The following is a 22,500-nucleotide window of genomic DNA, read 5'->3' on the forward strand; positions in this document are numbered from 1 at the left end:
AAAGGTGAACTGGCTGACGGACAGAACTTCATCCCACCAACTTGAGCAGTTCTTCATGAACCCTCCCCCCAAAAAAAAAACACTTGTATTTGCGGTGTACTTCTTAACCATGTAATTACTATTTAATAGTGTAGTGGTTAAGGTGTTTACCTCAGAAATACAGGGTACGGGTTTTGTTCTCACATTTGAGAAAATGTAGCTATAACTTAAAATGCCCTGCAAGTGCAGCTAGCCTAGTACTTATGAAACATAATCGGAGCTAATCAGTACTTTATAATTTTGTTTTGGCAGTTGACACAGAGGGTTAAGACTGAGCTGTGGTTTCTGTGGTACAGGGTTTGATTCCTTCAGCTCTCATTTGCCTACTTTGTGACCCTGAACAAGTCACTTAACCAGACATTGCTCCCAGGTTGCCCCTGAAAAGGGACTATATCCATTGGGCCTACCTGGTTAACAAGTGGGCAGTGTTGAACTGAATGGGGAACTGGAAATTCACCCCTAGTTTGGCACTTGTGTCTGATGGATATAGTTAATCTCCTAGACCACTTGTAAATGTTTCATGTCCCAAGTCTCTGGTTACACTTAACAAGGGTACTAGAACTTGTTAGATTTGGGATGCGTGACTAGGCTTAAAAAGGCCCCAGCAATTGTTGGGTTCACAGGAGTGTACTATCAGAATATATATGATTATATTGGGAATTTCCAAATGTGGTTTTGGTTGATCAGTGCTGACTCCTACCACAATTAGTCAAAACTCCATAATAGACTTCACATTTGTCCTGTAGGGGGAGCAGGTCCATGGTCATCATTCTTTTCAGGTCAATGAACTGTGCTTTAAATAGGTTTTGATCTGCATATAGTCTGTCAATTCAAACCCATCCAGTAGAAAGTAGAGCAGCCATGTATGTGTATATATTGTATGTTTTTTGCCCGTACTTTTTCCTGTGGTTCCAAAAGTTTTTCCCTATTTTCCCCTTGGGCTGCTGTGTGTCACTGGCTGGAAGCGAACGTCCATTCCCTTGTTCCTGAGTGCCTGCCTTTCCACTCCTAGAAGCCCAGTGGAATCCAAATTAAGGAACTGAGTCCTGAAGTGGATTTGTTCTTCCTTGTCACTAAGACTTTGCACCCTCTATTTGTGTGAAAGTATGTCCTGCTAATGTATCTTTTAATTTAAAACACTCCAGGATATTTGTCTTCCCTCCCCAGCTAACCAGCAGCCTACCTAGCCCCCCCTCCAGTAGCAGTTAAGTTGATCCTCTCTCGCCCTCTTTCTAAATCCTTGCCCTTAGTATAACACTCACTTCTTGATCACCACATCCCTGCTGTGAACTCTTTGCTTGCTCTATCTCTTGTTCTTCCAGACTTGGTCACTACGTGGCACCCTATTCACTAGATACTCTTATACTCCTTTTTTCCCACTAGAGTTCATGCCTTTCCTGCTATCCTAGTCCTAACCCTTTTCTAGTTTCTGCATTATATCCACCTCTACTACCTCACTCAGCTACCTAATGACTATTCTGTCTCTCCCAATCTTCCTATATTTTTTCCTTTTACTTTATCTCACAGTACACCATTACTTGCACTGAACATAGTGCCTTTTTCACGTCTCACTGTTTTCTGTGCCTTGGTCCCCTCTCTAGCTCTTCCCGCTCCGTTCACCCTACGGGCTCACTCCGCTCCCCTACCCTACCCCCAATTCCCACCCTCAGTTACCTTAAACTTGTACTTCCTCAGCCACACCCCCAATGTACTCACAACCTATCACAACTCCAGCCTCATTCACACCTACAAATTCAACTCCCTTCTTACTAGCACACCCTATTCCATACCACCAGCACTACTAATTTCAAACCTTGCTAAGCTCTCCAGACTAAACACGCCCCTGACTATTAAACCACTTTTCTTACTCCTACTCCTTAACATTCTACATTTTATACTATACACTTAATTCCTATGAACACTACACCCTTAGCAGATCCCCTAGCTTAGATAAACACACAGGCTCTGTCCTTCCTCTAGTCAAACAAACCTATATTAACCGCCTGGCATCTTACCCCTACCTTCCCCCTCACTACCACAGGATACTCCTCAAGTACCACACTACTAGAAAGTTCTACCTAATACCCTACAAACACTCAAAATTACTATCACTCCCTCTATCACTCTTCTTGTCACATGGAGACATTCACCCCAACCCTGGCCCACACAATTCCCTCCTCCACACCCTCTCAAACCAAGCCACAAACAACGTGTACCCTCCTTTCTCTTCTAACTCCCTGTCAATAGCACACCTAAATATGTGTAGCATCAACAATAAAATTACACAACTCCATGCTTTAACTTCTACTCATTTGATATGTCTTACTGAGACCTGGCTTAAACCAGGTACCAAAGACAATGAAATTATTCCACCTGGCTATAGCATTTTAATAAAGATGGTCTGAAAAAAGGGTGGGGGAGTTGCCTTACTTTATAAATCTGAACTCCAAGTGACCTCAATCGACTCCCAGCCTCCATCCCTTGCCAATGCTGAAATACTCTGTAGCAAATTCCAAGTAAATAAAACCAAAGCCTTATACATATGTTCCTATATCCCTCCTGGTAACAACCTAAATACACTTGAAAACATACTTAGCTTCTGTCATGTCACTTCCCCCAAGAAACTATCTTAGGAGACTTTAATGTTGATTGGAACTACTGCATATCCCCAAAACCCACCCATCACCTCAACCTCTTTAGTTTTCAACAAACCATAAACTCCCCAACTAGGGTTCACAAATCTACCAATAAACAAGCCATCCTGGACTGGATATTGGTCAACAATAATCCCCCGTCATATAATACGGGAATACTCCCAGACAATATCAGCGACCATCTTATTACCTACATCACAAAACAAAAAAACAACAATCTCAAGCAAACTATCTTTCGTACTATACGCAACAAAAAAAACTTCAACCTTCCGTCTTTCCTTAATGAACTCCATGTATGTAACTGGTCCACTCTAAAACACCTTCCACTTAATGAAGCAGTTACCCATTTTAATACATTCCTCCAAATTCTTGAACGTCATGCCCCCTCACGCTTAATTAGAACAGGATCCAAAGCTGCCCCTTGGCTTTCTAAAGAAACCAAGAAAACAATGCTATTAAGGAATAAACTATGGGCAAAATGGTGATCCACTAAAAACCCAACTGACCAAAACTTCAAACACCTCAGAAATACTACAAAAAAACTCACCCATCTTGATAAAAACAATTATTACCTTCAATATCAACAAAATTATTACCATAACCCCAACAAATTCTGGTCGGGAATCAATAAACTGCTCCACCCAGGGAATACCAAAACACCTACTCCAGCTAACTTGGCTCATCCCCCCCCCCCCAATACTGTAGCCAATACATTCAACAACTTTTTCTCAAACGGTCACCACTCTAGCAAAGACCATGACCCCCCCCCTTCAAAAACCCTCTCCGAAAAATTACACCCCCACTTTAAAATGTAATACAGTCTCCACAACCCATATACGCAAGTTACTCTCAAAACTTAAACCATGCACTCCCTCAGCCGACAAACTACCAGCTGAATATCTACAACTAGCAGCAGCAGAAGTAGCATACCCAGTCTCTATCTTAATTAACAGAACCATAACCGAATCTACAATTCCTTCCCTCTAGAAAGTCTCCCATATTCCCCTGCATAAAGGAGGTACCTCAAATGAACTTTCTAATTTCCGTCCTATAGCCTTACTATCACCTCTTTCTAAAATTATGGAACGCTGTATACACCAACAACTTTTACACCATCTTTTACAAAATACCCTACTTGCTGACTCCCAACATGGTTTCCGACCTTTCCATAGCACCTCCACTGCACTTCTCTTCTTCACAGATACCATCAACAAAAATCGCAATAACAACCTATTTTCCTCTTCTTTATTTCTTGACCTCTCTAAAGCCTTTGATATGGTTAACCAACTTTTACTTGACACTCTGACATCTTTCTCGCTTGACTCTTCAGCTCTTCACTGGTTCAACTCTTATTTGAAAGATAGGAAACAAGCTGTCCTTTGGGACAGCCATCTATCCTCTCAGCTCCCATTCACTATCAGTGTCCCTCAAGGATCCATCTTGGGTCCCCTTCTCCTCTCCATCTTTATAAACAACCGGTCTACTTCACTCCCAACATCCACTTGTATTCAGTATGCAGATGATTCAACTATCATCTGTTCTGCTGCATCTCCAGCTGTACTTCATTCTTCAACCCCAAAAATCTTTTCAGCAGCTGAAAAATGGTTCCAAAATATCTTTCCTCCTCAACCCCAAAAATACCAAATTACTCTTCTCCCCAACCCCTAAATCTGTCCCTCTTTCCTTTTCTGTTGTGTCTAACAATGGCACTATCATATCACCTGATTCTTCTACTAAACTTCTAGGCTTTACAATTGATAATCAACTTAACTTTGATTACCACATTGACCTAGCCATCAAAACAGTTAATAAGACAGGTGCCCTCTATAGACTCGAGCCCTTTCTTACTCCTACCACCAGGGTGTCCCTTGCCCAAACGCATCTCATCTCTACATTATTGTATGCCTCTCCATCTCTTATAAACCTGTCAAAATCTAACCTTCAAAAACTTGCCACAGCCTATCATAGCATTGCCAGGTTTGCCTCAGGCTCCCCATTTCGAACCCATCATTGTGTTAATCTCAAAAAGCTCTGTTGGCTAGAGCTACGAAATCTTATTCTCCTACATCAACTAGTTACCTTTAAAATACTCCATTACCCTACCAATACACCCATACTTAATAACCTTATTGCCCTAACAAGAATCTTAGTTCACTTAGATCAGCTAACAAACTACTAGTTGTGACTCTCAAATCTCACAATAAAGCAGGTGACTCCTTGTTCACAAATGTTGGCTCACACTGGAATAAACTTCTCATAGAACTGACCACTCTAGGATCAGCACAACTTTTCAAGAAACAACTAAGGAACCATTTCCAGTCTCACTGGCTTTGTCCTTGCTCTAATCCTGACTGACCTCAGCATCTTACTCTCCTTACAGCTCTTTACTCTACTCCTCTACTTGTCACTATCACTAGTGCTACCCCCCTCTGTAGCTCTCCTTGAAATTCACTTCCATTTTAATTTTCATTAACACCTTCTGCTCTTTCTACTTGATATATTACTACAACCAGTCATACATCCTTTCTATTTAACCTATATCTTGCATATGGAACTACTCTGTTTCTTAAAAATAGTGCCCTAGCACTAAGTGTCATCATTATTGTAAATACTGTATATATTTCTATAGACTTGGGTGGGTCACTATTTTTTCTCCGACATTAGTATGATTATAGAACTAGGAATCCTCACTGTTTTGATTATATTCTGTTGTATTTGTTTCTATACTATTACTAAGCTATTTAGCTCTTACATGCCTATAATATTGTATCCTACTGTGCTTTTTTCATGTACCTTGTTATGTGTGTACTAGTATATAGTGTAGCTTTTTCTCCTTGGGCCTCTGCTGAAAATGGACATATATCCAGCCAGACTAGCCCGGTCAACAAATGTAAAATAAATAAAATAAAAATACATTTTTGGACCTAATTTTTTTTTTTAGGTAAAACCAGTGTTTGCAAAAATATACAGAATATGTACTTTCACTAGTCCTAACAGCCAGTGGTATTGAGGGCTAATGTAAGTATTTCACCAGCTGTTCTGGTTAACTGTATCTTTGATCATAAAAAGCCTGCACATTTTAGGTTCAAACTGAGTAAAAGCGTAAGTTTAAAATGAATAATTTTCTTGCTGTTTCTTTCTGTACAGTTAGTCGTTATACTTGACAAATGTAGAGAAATTCCTGCTAGAGTTAAAATGGTATTTTTTTTAGGTTTTATGCATCCCATAGAGGGCGGCCTTGGTGGTGCAGCAGCTAGCGTTGCCGCCTCACAGCAAGAGGTTCTCTGGTTCGATCCTCAGCTGGGGTGCCTTCTGTGTGGAGTCTACATGTCCTACCTGTGGTCACATGGGTTTCTGCTGGGTGCTCCGGTTTCCTCCCACATCCCAAAGACATGCTGTAGGTGGATTGGACACTCTAAATTGGCCCTAGGCGTGAGTGTGTGTGTGTGTGTGTGTGTGTGTGTGCCTTCTGTGAAAGGTTGGGTGCTGGGCTGGCAACTCGGCACTTTAAAACTCCACTGCCAATCATGAGCGGACAGGTGATTCTCTGTGGCAACCCCTAACTGGGAAAAGCCGAAAGAAGATGCATCCCATAGAGATCCTTCCATTTTTAAGTGTTGATGGGGTCCTTTTGTAGATGAAAGAAGGTGAGATTTAAAGCCTTGTTAAAAATACATTATTGTAGATTGCGTAGAGTGAAACACGATTTTGTATTTCCATTTAATGAGCATTTTATTTCTCTTGCAGGTTTTCCTCAAGTGTATGTTCGTTATGTTCTGGTAGGTTGCTGCTGTTTTGCTGTTTTTTCTGCTTTATGATGTCAGGATTATTGATGAGGGAGTGAGACTGGAAGGGTAAAGATTTGGGCAAGTGTGATGGCGGTTAGGAAGAGAACCTCATTGACCATTAAGTGTTCATATTGTATAATTTTTTTAATTTTTTGATGGTGTCTCACTGGGCAAATGGTCCAAAAACTGGGTAAACTCCCTTAGTTGTAGCAATAATTAAATACAGTGATTGGGCTCTAAGGACCAGGTGATCTCATGCCAAAATGTAATTATGTAAGAAACCAGTAGATATAACCTTATGCTTGAATTTGAGTGAAAATCAAAAGCAGATGGTTCCACATAGTTAGTGTTTAGAAAAAAAGATTGGTAACTAATAATTTTATGATGAAGTCAAGCTATACTTTTAGGTGAAATGCAAACAAAAATGAGTATGAAAGCAGTACTGCATAACCTGCAGTAAGAATAAGCAGACTTGTCACAGGAACTTGCATTGGGAACATTAGGCAGGCCTTATATCCTGAGAAAGGGGACAGGAAGGCATGGCATTGAAGTTACTAAGGAACAGAGTATATAGGTCTACAATCAGGGGTAGAATTCAAAAGTCAACCAGTATTTTATTTATTTTTTGAGGAGGTTTAAGCATGGAACCTTTTTGACAGCATGTCATAATGGATCATTATGATTGACATAATGGGACAATAACTGACACAGTGAGACACGTTTTTAGTGTGTAGTTTTGTAGAGAGTCAAGATCCCTCCTGTGCTCCTCAATGAGATGTAATGGGGTGTACCCTCTCACCTCTCCTTATCGTAACTCTACTTTATTTCTCACTTTGGAGATGAGGAAGACCAGCTAAATATATAAAACAAGAATGTGTGCCTTCTTTAAGGTGGCAACCAAGTAAAAAACGAATAACCAATAAAATAAAATCCACAGTCGAAAGCACAGTGAAAAAAGAAAATCAGTCAGCAATAGCGTACAAATCCTTTAATTTCCGCTTTCGTCACAAGACTTCCTCAGAATGCAAAAAAATTCCCCGAGGTCAATTCATTAGAGCCAGTCGGATGACTTCAAAATTTTGTGATTTGATTAATGAATTTGAGATCATTGTTTCCTTGTTTAGCAAAAGGGGTTACTGTATCGATGAGCTGAACATCATTAAGGAAGAGGTTTTAAGTAAACGTTCAATTACATTTAGAGCATTGCTTGATTACCCCTCTGATTATCTTGACCGATAATAAGTTAGAGCAAAGTCACGATAATAAGAACATTTTGTGCTCATTAGATATGAGTTCTGATGGGGGACAGATCAGACAGATTGTTGCCAATAATTGGAGAATTATAAGTGGCAATAGAGATGTTCAAAAAATTTTAGGCGACCATCCATCTTTTGTTTTTAGGAAGCACAATAATTTAAAGAAAATTTTGGAACTTCGAAACCACACCCCCACTAATTTATGCACTAAGAAAACTGGAATGCATTGCTGCCATTTTTGCAATATGTGCAGATTCATTTCCGAGGGTCCCTATATTAAAGTTGAGACTATTGACAGGACGATTAAGGTTGATGGTTATGCTGACTGTAATTCTACGGGAGTAGTTTACATTGCCTTATGTTCAGGATGTTCGGCTTTCTATGTCGGCATGACAACCAGATGCCTTAAAACTAGAATTAGGGAACATCTTTACAGCATTAAAACTAGGGATGAGAATAATGCCCTTTTTAAACATTCAGTGGTTTGTTCCTCTTTTTAAAAAATTTTTATTTTCGGTTTTAGAGACTGTACGTCCTGACTTAAGAGGAGGTGATTATAAGAATTACCTGGAACAACGTGAAACAATTTGGCAGATCAGATTAAATTCTGACAAGTTTCCAGGTCTAAATGATGCCATAAACATCAAATGTTTTTTAAAATACAGGAAGTTGCACATTAATAAAGATAACAATATTGGGGTTTTATTAAGTTAGTATTTAATGTGAATCTTATTGATTGTTTTTTAAGAAAATTAGATTAATTTGAATGTAATCAGCATTAGTATTTAAGAGTGTCATTTGTGAGTTTTTTTGCATTCTGAGGAAGTCTTGTGACTAAAGCGGAAATTAAAGGATTTGTACGCTATTGCTGACTGATTTTCTTTTTTCACTGTGCTTTCGACTGTGGATTTTACTACTTTAAGGTGGTGTAACCTCAACGTTGGAATAACAGATGTGGGCAGTTGCCACCTCCCATATTTGGGGATTCAGGGAGACTTGTTCTTTTGCAGAATCATTTGCTAAAAATTTGTCCCTCAGTTTCATGTTGCACTGAACATGACAGCGTGAAGCACAGAACTGCATAGGTTCATAGGTGTTTACTGGGCTAACTACCACAAGGGCCTTTTTAAGCCTAGCCATGCATCTCAAATCTCTGACAAGTTCTGATACCCTTGATAAGTGTACGCATGGGCCTGGGAGATGAATCATTTATAGGTTACCCATTTGCATTAGAGACAGATGCCAAACCAGGGATGACTTACCAGTTTTCCATCTAGTTGTCCAAGTTGCACTTGAATTTGGTAAGGGAGGAACTCTGCTCCAGATAGATGGGGAGCCTGTTCCGTAGATGGGGTCGTCTCTGGGATACATACCTATATCTCCAGCATGTCCTATTTATATCACAAGCAGGGTTTAAGTCTTTAGAACAGGTAATTCTGGTACGGTTTGTTTTGTGGATATGCAGGAGGTCCATCCGAGTGGGATCTGACTGCCCTATATGCCACAGGCATAGATCTCCCCTCAAAAGCCTGTAGGAGACAATACAGGGTTAGGGCCTTCAAGCGGTCTGCATAGGAGATATTACTTATGCCCTGTTTTCTTTTAGTAAGGAACCTCTGTGGATGTTCCAGTTGTTGGATATGCCTGGTAAGGTACATATCAAAGGGGGGCATTGTACTCAATGATGGGTCTGATTGCCGAATACAATGGAACAGTGACTTGGATTTGGATAGCATACCTTTGTTTATAAGTTGCTCAACATTGAATGATTTCCTCACCACTGTAGACACGTGATGATCAAAGGCTAGATTACTATCTGTATGTGTCCTAAGTCCCTGACTACTGGGTCAACTCTAAGGGGTGTGTTGTCAATATGATAATTACCAGGGATGGATGACTTCCCAAAGGATACTGTTATGCATTTCTTGGCATTTAGTTTTAGTGCATGGCTCTGACACCAGTTGTTTCTGTGTCAGTCCCTCCTGGAGAACATTTGTGTCAGTGTGAGATTCATTGACAGCTCCTAATTTGCAATCTGCAAATTTAGTCGGCAAGAGACTACTGACATTGGCCATGACTTCTGAGGGACTCCACTTGTGACTGGCCTCTTTGTAGAGGTAGATTCCTTAATTCTGACTTGTCTGTGAACCAGCTGGCTGTCCAGGTGACATATGGGTTTGTACCCAACCTCTTGAGTTTGGCAACAATGCCTGAGTGGGGTATTGTGGTAAATGCCATGGCCAGGTCAAGGTAGGCAATGTGAATGATTTTGCCCTCATCCATTGCTTTGACCTCCTCAAAGAAGTCCACCAGGTTAAGTAGATGTGATCTGTCTGACAAAACCAAGCTGGGTTGGGTCCAGTGTCTGGAGATTTACTGTATCTCTGTTAATCCTCTCCATGATAATTATTTCTAAGGCTTTGCATATAAGACTAGTGAAACTTATGGGTCTGTAGTTTCCAGGGTCTGTAGATGGCACACCTTTGTGCAGAGGGATGACTGCTGCCTTTCTCCATTCATGAGGCACAAAGCCTGTTTGGAGGCTACAGTTAAATAGTAATTCCAGAGGCCCTGACAGGTCATGTTTCATGCTATTTAGAAGGCATCCTGGGATATTGTCTGGGTCCATTGATGCAGTGTTCTTGGTCTTAGAGCATTAAGGACCCGTTCACTAGTGTTCGTAGGGGGAGTTATATTTGATATTTTCTGAGGGGAGGTTGAAGGGAAGAGAGCAGTAAAGTTGGAGATGAATTTCTCAGCCAGGAGGCTTGCTATATTCTGGCTCAGTTGGCTCCATTTACAATGAGCTCTGCACACAATTGTGTATTGCCTTTGAGGTTGTGGACATAGCTAAAGAATGCTTTGTGGTTGTTTTGGTGGGTCTTGCTAGTGCATATCCTACAGGTGATGCTGCTGAACTTGCACCAAATTCAGGATTTGGACAGTTTACAACTGAAAATGGAATCACTGTTAACAAGAAGCACAAACTGTCCTTTTAGATTATAGCAATTTGGAAAGAGCTCTTAAGGAAAGCTTGTTTTCTTTCAGTGCAGTAGAGAAGAATGTAGGGGAAGAGTTAAACAAGGTGGTATGTGAGGTGTAAACATGTATTTGCAAAAAAAATAAATTAAACTAAATATAGTTAAGAGCGAGTAGTGTTACTAGGAGAATACAAAGTTAGGAAAGATTTACTGAACAAGTCAAAAAGCCTGTAAGACGAGGTTACAAACTTGGAACGTTGTGGCCAGGGAATTGGCTGATTTACTAAACTCCGAAAATGTCAACTTGATTTTGGTCCCCTGTCGGGATGAATAATTGTTTGCTTTTTGATTACTACATGATGATATTGTTAATATGCATCAAAAGGATAATAAACATAACATTTATGCATACAATGCATTAGAGGCAGACTTTCCACATAGTTATTCTACATCAGCTAAATCCATGTTAGAACAGCTAGCCTTAAAGAGTAGTACCCCAAATTTAGACAAGTGATCCATATAACACTACACGTTACAAAATAATTGGTTTAAAGCATGGTATTATAAAATGCTAGAAGAATGTTTGCCATAACTGAATCATTTACATTAATTGGATATTTGTTTATTTGGATAGTTGGATATTGAAGTACCTGGACACTTAAACTGTGAAAGGCTGTTAGTTCCTGCTGCAGACAACAGCAGAAGTTCTATTCTCAGGGCTGTGATGTGCATCTCTGCAGTATGCATTATTTGCCATTTGGCAATATAGGAGTCTTGGCAGGATGTTGAGTAACAGAGAAATGAGCTGCCAGTATGAGACTTGGGAGTAGAATTGCTGCTTCCTGTCCCAACTTGACATCCCTTTTCTCCTTTTTTAGAATAGATTTTAATGGATAGTTGGTCACTGAACATACTTCTGTAGGAGTAATGAGAATAAGTAATTGGATTAATCATTGGGTTTATAAGCTCTTTCATTTTTGGCTAATTTTCTTGACAAAGGCTATTTATTCAAGTCTGTTTTATTAATTGCAGGGCAGTGCAGTGATGAAAATGGCAACACATTCTGTGTCTCCTTGGAAGCTCTGAGAATGCTTGTGGTGTGGTCCCATGATCATAGCCAAGAGTGTGGCTTCATCCCAGACTTCAAGTGTGTTCTGAAGGAAAGGGAGAACAAAGTGCAAACTGTCATCTGGGAGTGCCTTGCTGGACATACCTGTTCTTGGGCTACTGCAATGGTATTTACACAACTTAGCAATGAGAGCAAAACTGTGAAAAAAGGTGCCACCAGTCTACACTGCCTTAAGTGCCCACCAGAGATGCCTGTGGATGAGAAATCAAAAGGTGAAAGTAAGACAGATGGGGAAGGTCACACTACCATGCAGCAATCTCACCGTGGAGCAGGGAAGAGGAAGCGGAAAGTACCACCTTCACTCAGTTTAGTGACTGCAGATGTGACTACCGAAAGAATGGAGAGTGGTCTTGTATTGACTGAAGGGTATTCCTCTGAAGTTTCCAAAGGTACTGCTACAGTACAACAGACAAAGCCAGTTGTCAAAACTTCCTGCGAGTCAGAGGGACCCAAAAGGCTACATGCAATTAGGCGATGTTCGCAAAGGACATTGGCAAAGCCCAGGAAGAAGCCCTGTGATCAGAGCTGTCAAAGTGTCGACGTAGAGTCTCAGCACTTACAGCCTCCTGAGTCTTGCCAGCCCACTGTCATTTTGGGAACTGGAAATGGAGAAGATAGCGTGGAAATAGTCACTGAGGCTGTAAATACACTGACACAAAGAAAAACAAGTTCTGCTGAAGTGGAGCAAGAACAGCTATCAGAAGCCAAGAAAACTGATACAGGTGTGCTGCTGTTTGTCTCTTAAATTCAATGAACCATTTTATACATCTTAGTTTTCTGATCTTTATTTATAGGCCACTCCAAACAAGCATTATTTGAAATTGTATCGGACTGTATTAACGAATTGACATTTCTTTTTTGTGACTCTGCAGTTCTTTGGAAATTGCCTGTTAAGATTGTCAGAAAAGATGTGCATGCCCCTATAAACAGTGACTAAAATATCTTTAGGCAGAGGGATTTTCAGATAAGTCGGTGTTTGCTTTCAGATATTTGTTTCAACACTTATTGATGCAACCAGTTCACAAACATTACAAAGCAATATTTTATTTTAGCTGTTAACTAAATATTTATCCATTTGGAATGCATTTTACTGTAATAGTTTTCACCTATTTGACATAATTTCAAAGCTTTGATAGAGTAAAAACTAAGTAAATGGAGAGTGAAATGCTCACTTTATGGAATATTATAATTAGTGACTGAAATGTACCTTTTACCTGTAGTGTCCAAGGCATCCATTTCAACATGTTTTTCTGATCTTGAAATTTGAAAGTTCCATTTAATTTATCTTTCATAATTTGCTCAACATTTTGCCGGTTTCCTTTTTATCCCACTTTATGGCGATTTGCTTTTTTCACAGCTAGAAATAACACCAGCAACAAGGTGCTTCCTTTCATTTTAACTAATTATCCAGAAGCAAGCTGTTTTCCAGGCCAAATAACATTACGCAAATTTTCTATTTTCCCTTGAATTGTTTTAATTTGGGATATTGGCAAAAGAGAAGTTTAAAATCCCTTATTAAATGTATTCCAGAACTGCAGCAAATGGGTCTAGCAGATCTTGCAAGGTTGCAAATGGGTCTAGCAGATCTTGCAAGGTTGCAAAAGTACTAGACATTTCAACTAAATCTAAATTTCCTTCACCTTTGTAACATATATGGGAGTTAGGATAATTCTTTCCCAGTCCACATATGCAATTGTAAGTCTGAACTTATTTATCTTTTTGCCACCTTCTGTTAGCATTGTATATAGTTTGATTCCCTTTCTACCTGGATGTTCATTCTTGATTTCTAGCTACCAATTAATGCATTGTGGCCAGTCATTTTACGTACCGTTTCAAAGCATTCAACTTGTCTCTTAATTGTGCAGTTCTCTTTTAGTACTATACTCTTTGCCCCATCCTTGTATTGTTCCCATGTCATTTTTCCTCCGATCATTAACTGATCCTAGTATATTTTTATCACCTTTATTGAATTATCAATGAAGACCTAGGCAGGCATACATTTGTATAAAAGAAAACCAACCATAATATGTTCTTAGTTACAAACATTATACATGAAATTTCTGCATAATTATCACTCTGTCATTACATAAATTACTCCGTTCCTGCCTTCCTTAAATCTCATTCTTCCAAAACATTATTCTGCATGTATTCCCAAAATTTCCATTTTCCATGTACTTTGCTCCTACCCTTTTCTAAAGATTCCCCTTCTAGTTCTTTTATCTGTTACAGTATTCAGTAATACAAACACAGTTGGTTTAGACGTTTATTTCAATTTTCTAGTAATTGTTTTTTGCCAGCAACCAGAATTAAACATAGCAAGACCTTACTATGTCTAGGCAATTCAGATCTTTTATCCCAGCACAAAAAATATTTCTTTGGTTACAACCATTTGCTTGTCCAATATTTCTGGCAGAGCACTCTGTAAAGAATTTTTAAAGTCTGCTAACACTATATATACACTTCCATATATATGTTCTGTAATGTCTTTCTTCCCCAGCACACCTCCAATATTTGCCATCTACCTGAGAATTCTTTGTAGTCTGCTTGGGGTGTAAAATACCTATGCAAACACATCCAATGCATAGCTGGGAGTCCTAAGTATTCCTTCGGTTTTCTTGTGAATTGCTTAGCCAGTCTCTCCCCAATCTCCTCTGATTCCTATTGTTATAGTGCAATATTTTATATGCTCTACTAATTATCCCTTTAACAGCAGCTTCTGTTTTAAACTCCACTAAAATCTCTACCAGAACAGATCTTTTACTTAGGATTCCCCTGTTCCTTTCTCTTTGCCTGTACTCTTTTATCAATCTCTGAAGGCAGTCTCCAGCCTGTGAACCAAATGTCTTGCTCTCTTCCCATTCTGTTACCTTTCCCTTTCTAGTTATTTGCTCTCAGTACCTTGGTTCCTTTGCCAGTTTTCTCCAATAAATTCTGCCCCCTCTTGCTTCTTTGTACCCCTAATTGGGGTTTATATTAGAACATCGACATTTCAAAACTTAAAATGTTCTATCGAACCCTATTCAGCGAAAGCTGAAAATATCGAAGCAACAGAAAATAAAATAATTTCTTCCTAGGGAAAGAATTTGGTTGTCCGTTTTCTGGTGGAAAGTTATGGGTCGGGTTCAGGTAAGTGTGCGATTGAGTGCGGGTTAGGTTAGTTAGGGTTAGGGCGTGGGTTAGGTATGTGTGCGATTTGTGTGGCTGTGAGAGTTAGGGCGGGGTAGGTGAATTAGTTAGGGCGCGGGTGAGGTGAGTGATAGTGATGGACCTTGGGGTTAGTGTTTGGGTTAAGGTAAGTGGATTGTTAGTAGTGTGTGTAGTTTAGTGTAGGGTTAGGTGTAAGATTTTAGGTGTATGTGTGTGGATTGCTGTTTGGTGTGCTTGTTGTGTGTGTTTTGGAACAGCAAACTTTTTCCCTAGGGAAAAAAATTTGCTGTTCTGTATGTTCGATTTCAGCTTTCGCTGAATAGAGTTCAATATTAGAACATTCCAAGTTTTGAAACTTCGATGTTCTAATATAGTCCCCCCCCCCTTACTGTAGCCATCCCTACTGGCAAAATCTCCTTTCTTGTGTAGGGTTATTTCTTGGAAATGTTCATCGTGCATACAGCTGCAGTCATAACAGATGGGTTCTCCTGCTGTCAGGCGGGTCCTCGGTCGGCCGAATTCCAAAGTCTAGGTCCGGCGTCGGTTGTCGTCGCTTCTTCCCTGACGTCAGTGCGACAGGGGTATAAAAGAACCAGCCGACGCCATTTTCTTCAGTCTTTCTTGCCGTGCGGTGCCCAAAGCAGAAGCATTTCGCAAGTGCCGGTCGGCCAGCTCCTGAGATTACGAAAAATTTGGAAAACCGAAGTCTTCTTAAAAGCTAAGTACCCCGTTGGGGAAACTTTTCTTGCCTCTGACCGATGTCAGACAAAGTTAATAATTGTATTTCTTGTGGGAAGCAAATATGGCATAAGGATTTCCATTCCCTCTGTATACCTTGTTTAGGCCCAGACCACGATGTCTCTGTCTGTCATTGTGCTACATTCAACAAACGCACTATTAAGCGTCGGGCGGAGTTTGCCCAGCATTTTTTTGGGAAAGCATTTAACTATACCATGTCGTTGGATACTCTACACCGGTTTTGTCTAAACGCAAAGACAAAGACCGACACTCGAGGTCCGCGGCCTCTACCGACACCACGCCAAAGCCGACTACACGTGGTCCGGTTCTCAGTGAGGTGCCTACGCAGCCCCTGACTACCGACGACACATCTTTGGCGGTGTCTCCTGTACCCGAGGTCGCAGGCTCCTCGGCCCACACCCCGACTACAGATACCGAAGCCACTCTTGGCGTTGAAACACAGAATGTGGACAGGTCCACCTCCACTCAAGGTGTCTTCAGACCTTCCTCTTCTTTCTCCATCAAGGCTTTCACCAAGTCTAAAGCAACCATGCACCCTAAGAGGCCAGTTACACAGGGCCCATCTCCAGGCCCCATGCCTAAGAGACAGATGCTTAAAATGGCTGAGGATTTAATTACTCTAATCAGAGGTTCTCCGCCACCTCCGGACAAAAGGCCCAGAGTGGAGGAAGATTCCCCCTCTGATCAGGGATCCATTATTTCAGACCACTCTGATCAGGAACAGGCTTACTCCCCTTTTGAAGACTCTGATGCAGAGGAGTCCATTCCTTCTGTATCCCCCCCTGAGGATTTCTCATTTGGGAAAACTTTGCATACCTTAAGGGAACACTTCCACTGGGAAGGCCAGGATTATTTAGATTCCAAGAAAAGGCTCAGGGAATTTCTTGTTATCCCAGCACAGGCCTCTGGCTATACCTCCTGTCTTGGACATCCTAGATGATTACTCGGAGGCCTGCCTTAACCCGGACTCTCTACCTCCAGCTCCAGTTGAGCCTGACTGGTACTACAGGGTTCCTGACTCACACCAATTTCTTTACAAAAGCCATGCTGCTGACCTAGAAACCATCTCACAGGGACCCAAGGGAGTTGAGGCTTCCATTGCCAAAAATCCATTGCCTTCCGAGAGAGATTCCAGATCCTTAGAAAGGTGGGGAAAAAAGGTATATACCTCGGCTACCTTAACCATGAGGGCCTTAAACTGTCAGTTTCATATGCTAAAATACCAACAGTTTCTGTTATCTCAATTGAAAAGTAAAATGTCACAACCTGAACAACCAGACTTGAAGGAGTTGCAGGATTTGATGCATAGTGCAGAACAAGTGGGTAAACATACCTTGCAATGTGGTTTTGATGCTCTAGAGGCCTCATGTAGAGCTGCTGTTACAGGCTCAGTCATACGCAGGCATGCTTGGCTCAAGGAACAAACCTTGCCTGATCATGTCAAAGCTAAATTACTAGACGCCCCCCTTCAGCATTTGCCCCAAATAGTACATCCTTTTGAAGTATTACGAAAAATGGAGGAAAAAGCTAAATCAATGCAAACTGTGAAAGAATTTCTGCAGGTTCAACCACCACATTTTAGTAGAAATTGGCCTTCCAAAAACTGGTCCTTTCCTGCCACGGACAGACCCCAAAGAGGCAGATACAGGCACCCGAGGGGCAGAGGACAACCACAAGGATCGTACAGAGGCAGACAATGGCAAGCTCCTACACAGAGGTGGTGAGGACGACTCACAATCTTTCTTTCAGAAAGCAAACCCAATGACTTTCCCCTTTGCAGGCCAACCAGGTCTCAAATGGCAGCCCCCTTAGGAGGAAAGCTGGCACTATTCTCAAAAAATTGGCATGTCACAAAGGACAAATGGATCCTGGACATTATAAACAGAGGCTACAAATTCCACTTTCATACCCTTCCAAAAATGAGAGGCATGCCAAAACTGCCACACAATCAAAGGGCAGAGGCACAAAAGCAAATTTCAGATCTTATAAACATGAAAGCTATTCAAGAGGTACCTACACACGAACAAGGTCAAGGTTTTTATTCCAGGCTATTTCTGGTGCCAAGGAAGGGAAAAGATTGGAGACATTTTGGATCATTCCATCCTAAACACATTCCTACTCGTACCAAAATTCAAGATGATCACTCTACAGCAACTTCTTCCCATGCTGAGCAAGATTCCTACTCGTACCAAAATTCAAGATGATCACTCTACAGCAACTTCTTCCCATGCTGAGCAAGGAGTTTTGGCTGGTAACATTGGACCTCAAGGAGGCATACCTGCATGTTCCAATCAGACAAAATTGCAGAAGATACCTCAGATTTCTTGCAGGTTCAACCCATTATCAATTCTCTGCATTGCCCTTTGGCTTATCTACTGCGCCCAGAGTATTCACAAAATGCCTGGCATCAGTAATTGCCTACTGCAGACTTAAAGGGATACAAATAAACCCTTATTTGGACGACTGCCTGATCCAAGCGGACAGCAGGTGCATTCTTCTGAAACATCTGGCTTATGTAATAATGTTGTTAAACTCTCTGGGATACAGTCAACAAAGAGAAATCAAGGCTAATACCCCCTCGAAATATAATTTTCCTGGGTGCCAATTTGGACACAAACACCCAGATGGGCCTACCTCACGCCAGAGTAGCAGGGGCAACTAATTCAATATTTCAAAACACTGGCAAATTGCACCAGGCTGACTGCAAGGAAAATCCTGCAGGCTCTGGGGTTCATGGCATCTTGCATCTTGCTAATCCCATGTGCAAAGCTGCATATGAGAACTACAGTGGTACCTAAACAATATATGGTCTCAACACAGCCACAGTTTGGAAACAATAATACCACTACTTCCATGTCTGCAAAAGGAATTTCTGTGGTGGGCTCAAGCATGTCAAGCAAACCCAGGTCTTCCATTCAGCAAGCCTCAAGCAAATAAAGTCATCACAACAAACGCCTCAGACTACGCCTGGGGGGCGCACATGACAGACTGGTGCATTCAGGGCAAATGGTCCCAAAAAGAAAAGCACCTTCACATCAATCAAAAAGAAATGCTAGCAGTAATAAATGCTATTATAGCTTTCAAGGACCTTCTACAACCAGGTCAACTATTGATAAGAACGGACAACACCACAGTTATGTGGTACATAAACAAGCAGGGAGGAACACATTCCTATCCCCTATGCAGACTGGCCATATCACTTTGGAATATGGCCATGGACTTACAAATGGAACTACAAGCACAGTACTTGCCAGGCAAGGAAAACACGCTGGCAGACAACCTAAGCAGGAATATGACAGATCCACACGAATGGATGTTGCATCCAAAAGTTTTTACAGAAATAATCCAAGAATGGGGAAGGCCAGACAGATCTCTTTGCCTCCCACAAAAATCATCAATTGACAAAATTCTGCTCTAGGACCTTCCACCCAAAGGCCTGGAGAGTGGACGCTCTCTTTCAGCTGGACATCAATGACAGTTTATGCCTTCCCGCCTCTTCCTCTGCTGCCCAAAGTCCTATTGAAGACCAGAGCAGACAGACCAAAGATGATCCTCATTGCTCCGGACTGGCCAAGGCAACACTGGTACCCACTCCTGAGGAGCCTGACTCATTCCCCTCCATGGACCCTGCCTCTAATGCCTCTTCTGACTCAGCACAGCTTCAAAACTCTTCAGTCAGCTAAAAACACTCAATCTAGCCGCATGGAAGATTCCTTAGCATCACAGCAGGCCCTACTCTCCAAGGAGGTGCAGGATGTCATTTTGGAGGCCAGAAGGCCATCAACTAGAAAAGCTTACTCCGCAAAATGGAAACGTTTTTGTCGAATGAGAAAAAGGGCCAGAACCCTGGAAAACTGAATTTACCTCAAATACTACAATATTTGGCTGAACTACTAAGCAGTGGACTTTCGTTCTCCTCCATCAAAATCCATGCCTCAGCCATTTCTGCAGAATACAACACTGATCCTCCTTTATTCTCTCACCCTCTTTTAAGACAGTTCCTCAGAGGGGCTAAGAATTTAAGACCTCCAAGGAAACAACCAATACCTGCTTGGGATCTAAATTTCATTTGACTTTGCCTCCTTTTGAGCCAGCTGCTTCATCAGATTTGCAATATTTGTCCTGGAAAACAGCTTTCCTTCTGGCTATCACTTCAGCTCATAGAGTTTCAGAACTACAGGCCCTCATGGTTGTCCAGCCTTTTATCTTCCATCAGGACAGAGTTTCATTACGAACCAACCCGTCCTTTATGCCTAAAGTGGTATCCAGGGTAGCTTTAAATCAGGCCATACATTTACCTACTTTTTATCCCAATCCTCAAAACAAAGGGAGAGATTACTACATTCCTTGGACATCCACAGGCAACTGCGTTATTAATTGGACAGAACAAAGCCTTTCAGAAAATCAGAACAGCTCTTTGTGGCCTATGCGGTAGGAGCTCCAGGAAAGCCAATTTCCAAGCAAACAATCTCAAAATGGATAGCCCACTGCATATGCTTTTGCTATTCCTTTCATGGCAAAACTGTTCCTACAGGCATTAGAACTCATTCCACCAGGGCCACAGCCACCTCTGCAGCCTTCCTCAGAGGAGTTCCTACCAAGGATATCTTGGAAGCAGCAACTTGGAGTTCTGTGCATACCTTCTCCAAACACTACAACCTACCATTATACTCCAAATCTAGAGCAGGCTTTGCCACTGCAGTCATGCAGGGCATTTTGGCTCCTAGTTCCACCTAGTGCCTACCACCCCTTTCTTAGCTTTGGGATTCTACCCATCTGTTATGACTGCAGCTGTATGCACGATGAACATAGTACAGTTTTGTACCTACCATAAATGTAGATGTTAGAGTGCTAATACAGCTGCAGTCCAGGTTTCCCTCCCTCCTTCCCCTCTAGGGGTATTCTTTTATGTTGTATTTGCTTGCAACTACTGTTTTTTGATTATATTGCATTGCATTACTTCATAATTTTATGTATTGCCTTCCTTCTGGGGGCACCTGACATCTGGGGCAAGAAAAACTGAAGAAAATGGCGTTGGCTGGTTCTTTTATACCCCTGTCGCACTGACGTCAGGGAAGAAGCGACGACAACCAACGCCGGACCTAGACTTTGGAATTCGGCCGACCGAGGACCCGCCTGACGGCAGGAGAACCCATCTGTTATGACTGCAGCTGTATTAGCACTCTAACATCTACATTTATGGTAGGTATAAAACTGTACTTTCTGCTACTTTATTAATATACTATTCTGCATGGCTGTTGAGGATCTGCATCCAAAATCCCACTCTCTCCTTATTTCTTGAATTTTCCACCAGTTTCATCACCCCTTTTCACTTTCAGTCATAGTTTGCTATTTGTGTTGTATTATATGAGCATTAACTGTTTAGCTCGAACATATCCCTTCAAAACAGGTAATCCTAAACTGCCTTGTTCTGCTGGAAGGATCTACATATCCCACTTGACCTTTGCCCTCTCCTCCCAGATAAATTCCTTCATCGCTTTATAGTCAGCAACTTGTCTGGGAAATATACCTGACATGTATGTAAAACTAAAGGGACTAAACATTTTTCACTGCTTGTATCTTGCTGTAAATATCCATAAACAAAAGCTTCCAGTTTTTCACTTTATGTACTGTCATTTTAGTTTTTTTCCCACATCCTTAGCTGCCATAATAGGATCCTTTTTAACCCGTATTCCTAAATACTTAATTTTTTCGTGCCCCCCATAAATATGGGTATTACTGGACCAATTCACGTGTGGGTGCATAGTTTACAGCTACAGCCTTTGTTTTGTTTTATCTTTAACTTTATATCTTGAAAAGACTTGAAATTGCCTCAAGATGTTCCACAACATTGATGTCATTTTCTGGTTGTATCAAGTACAAAATATCTGCAAATGAAGTCCGCTTCTCTTTATTATGAGAATTGTATCCTTGAATTAGAGTCCCTTGTTTTCTTTGCCAGTGGCTCTAAAATATTAACAGTAAAAGGGAAAGAGGACACCCCTGCCCCGATCCTCTGTTCAGACACAACTTGTAATTGATCCCAGTATATTAACCCTTGTTAATGTACCAAATAACTTAAACACAAGACAGTTCAGCAGGGAATAATCGCCTTTATTGCACAAAATGACAGGTATGTTTGAGACTAGAAGATCAAGATTGGTCTCCAACTGCAAAAATCAATGTAGTTTATACTTTTTTTGTTAAAAGCAACATAACTGCGACTGACTAAATAGAAATGAACCATTGTAACGCTAATTTAACTAATATCTCCTGACTGCTTGTTCAAAATTCCATATTAGGTATGGGGTCTGAATTCCATAATAGAACTTTCTACTCATAACAAATCTTGGACTTTGCTAACCTTGTCAGCACTTCGTAATAGGCAGGAAGCAAGCTGACAGTTGCACTCAACTGTACCGAATTCCTTGGTATTTAACAGTTTTGAGGGCAAAATAATAGGATGCCACGAATTCTCGAGTGTCCCCCTTTAATTCCTGAATTTCCCAGGTTTTTTGAAATTTTTTGTTTAACGTTGTTGCTGACGTCATCACGTGCGGATGCGTCGGCGATGACATCAGCTTCATGAGGCAGACAGCCAGCCAGAATTCATCAGAAGTCCCTGGTGGCATGTGCAGTGTGTTTACTGCTTTAAGTACATTCATATTCATTCATTGAACATTTTTGGATTTATATTGGTAGGGAGCCAGGGAAAACTTGCAGACATCCCACACTCTGTTACTGTAT

At 41.1% G+C, this 22,500-nt stretch overlaps 1 protein-coding gene across 2 annotated transcripts in view; it reads left to right on the forward strand.

Annotated features, from left to right (window-relative positions):
• LOC122811939 (zinc finger protein 692-like) overlaps window positions 1-22,500 on the forward strand; it is a 427,256-nt gene that overhangs the window by 171,092 nt on the left and 233,664 nt on the right. For both annotated transcript variants that reach the window (XM_044084123.1, XM_044084124.1), the window contains 2 exons: window positions 6,441-6,472; window positions 11,751-12,569. In XM_044084123.1, the coding sequence (XP_043940058.1) occupies window positions 6,441-6,472; window positions 11,751-12,569 (851 nt within the window). The remainder of the gene's footprint in view (window positions 1-6,440; window positions 6,473-11,750; window positions 12,570-22,500) is intronic.

Source organism: Protopterus annectens, chromosome 9.part0 (assembly GCF_019279795.1).
Source record: "Protopterus annectens isolate FY-2018-M chromosome 9.part0, PAN1.0, whole genome shotgun sequence".
Lineage (NCBI taxonomy): Eukaryota > Metazoa > Chordata > Ceratodontiformes > Protopteridae > Protopterus > Protopterus annectens.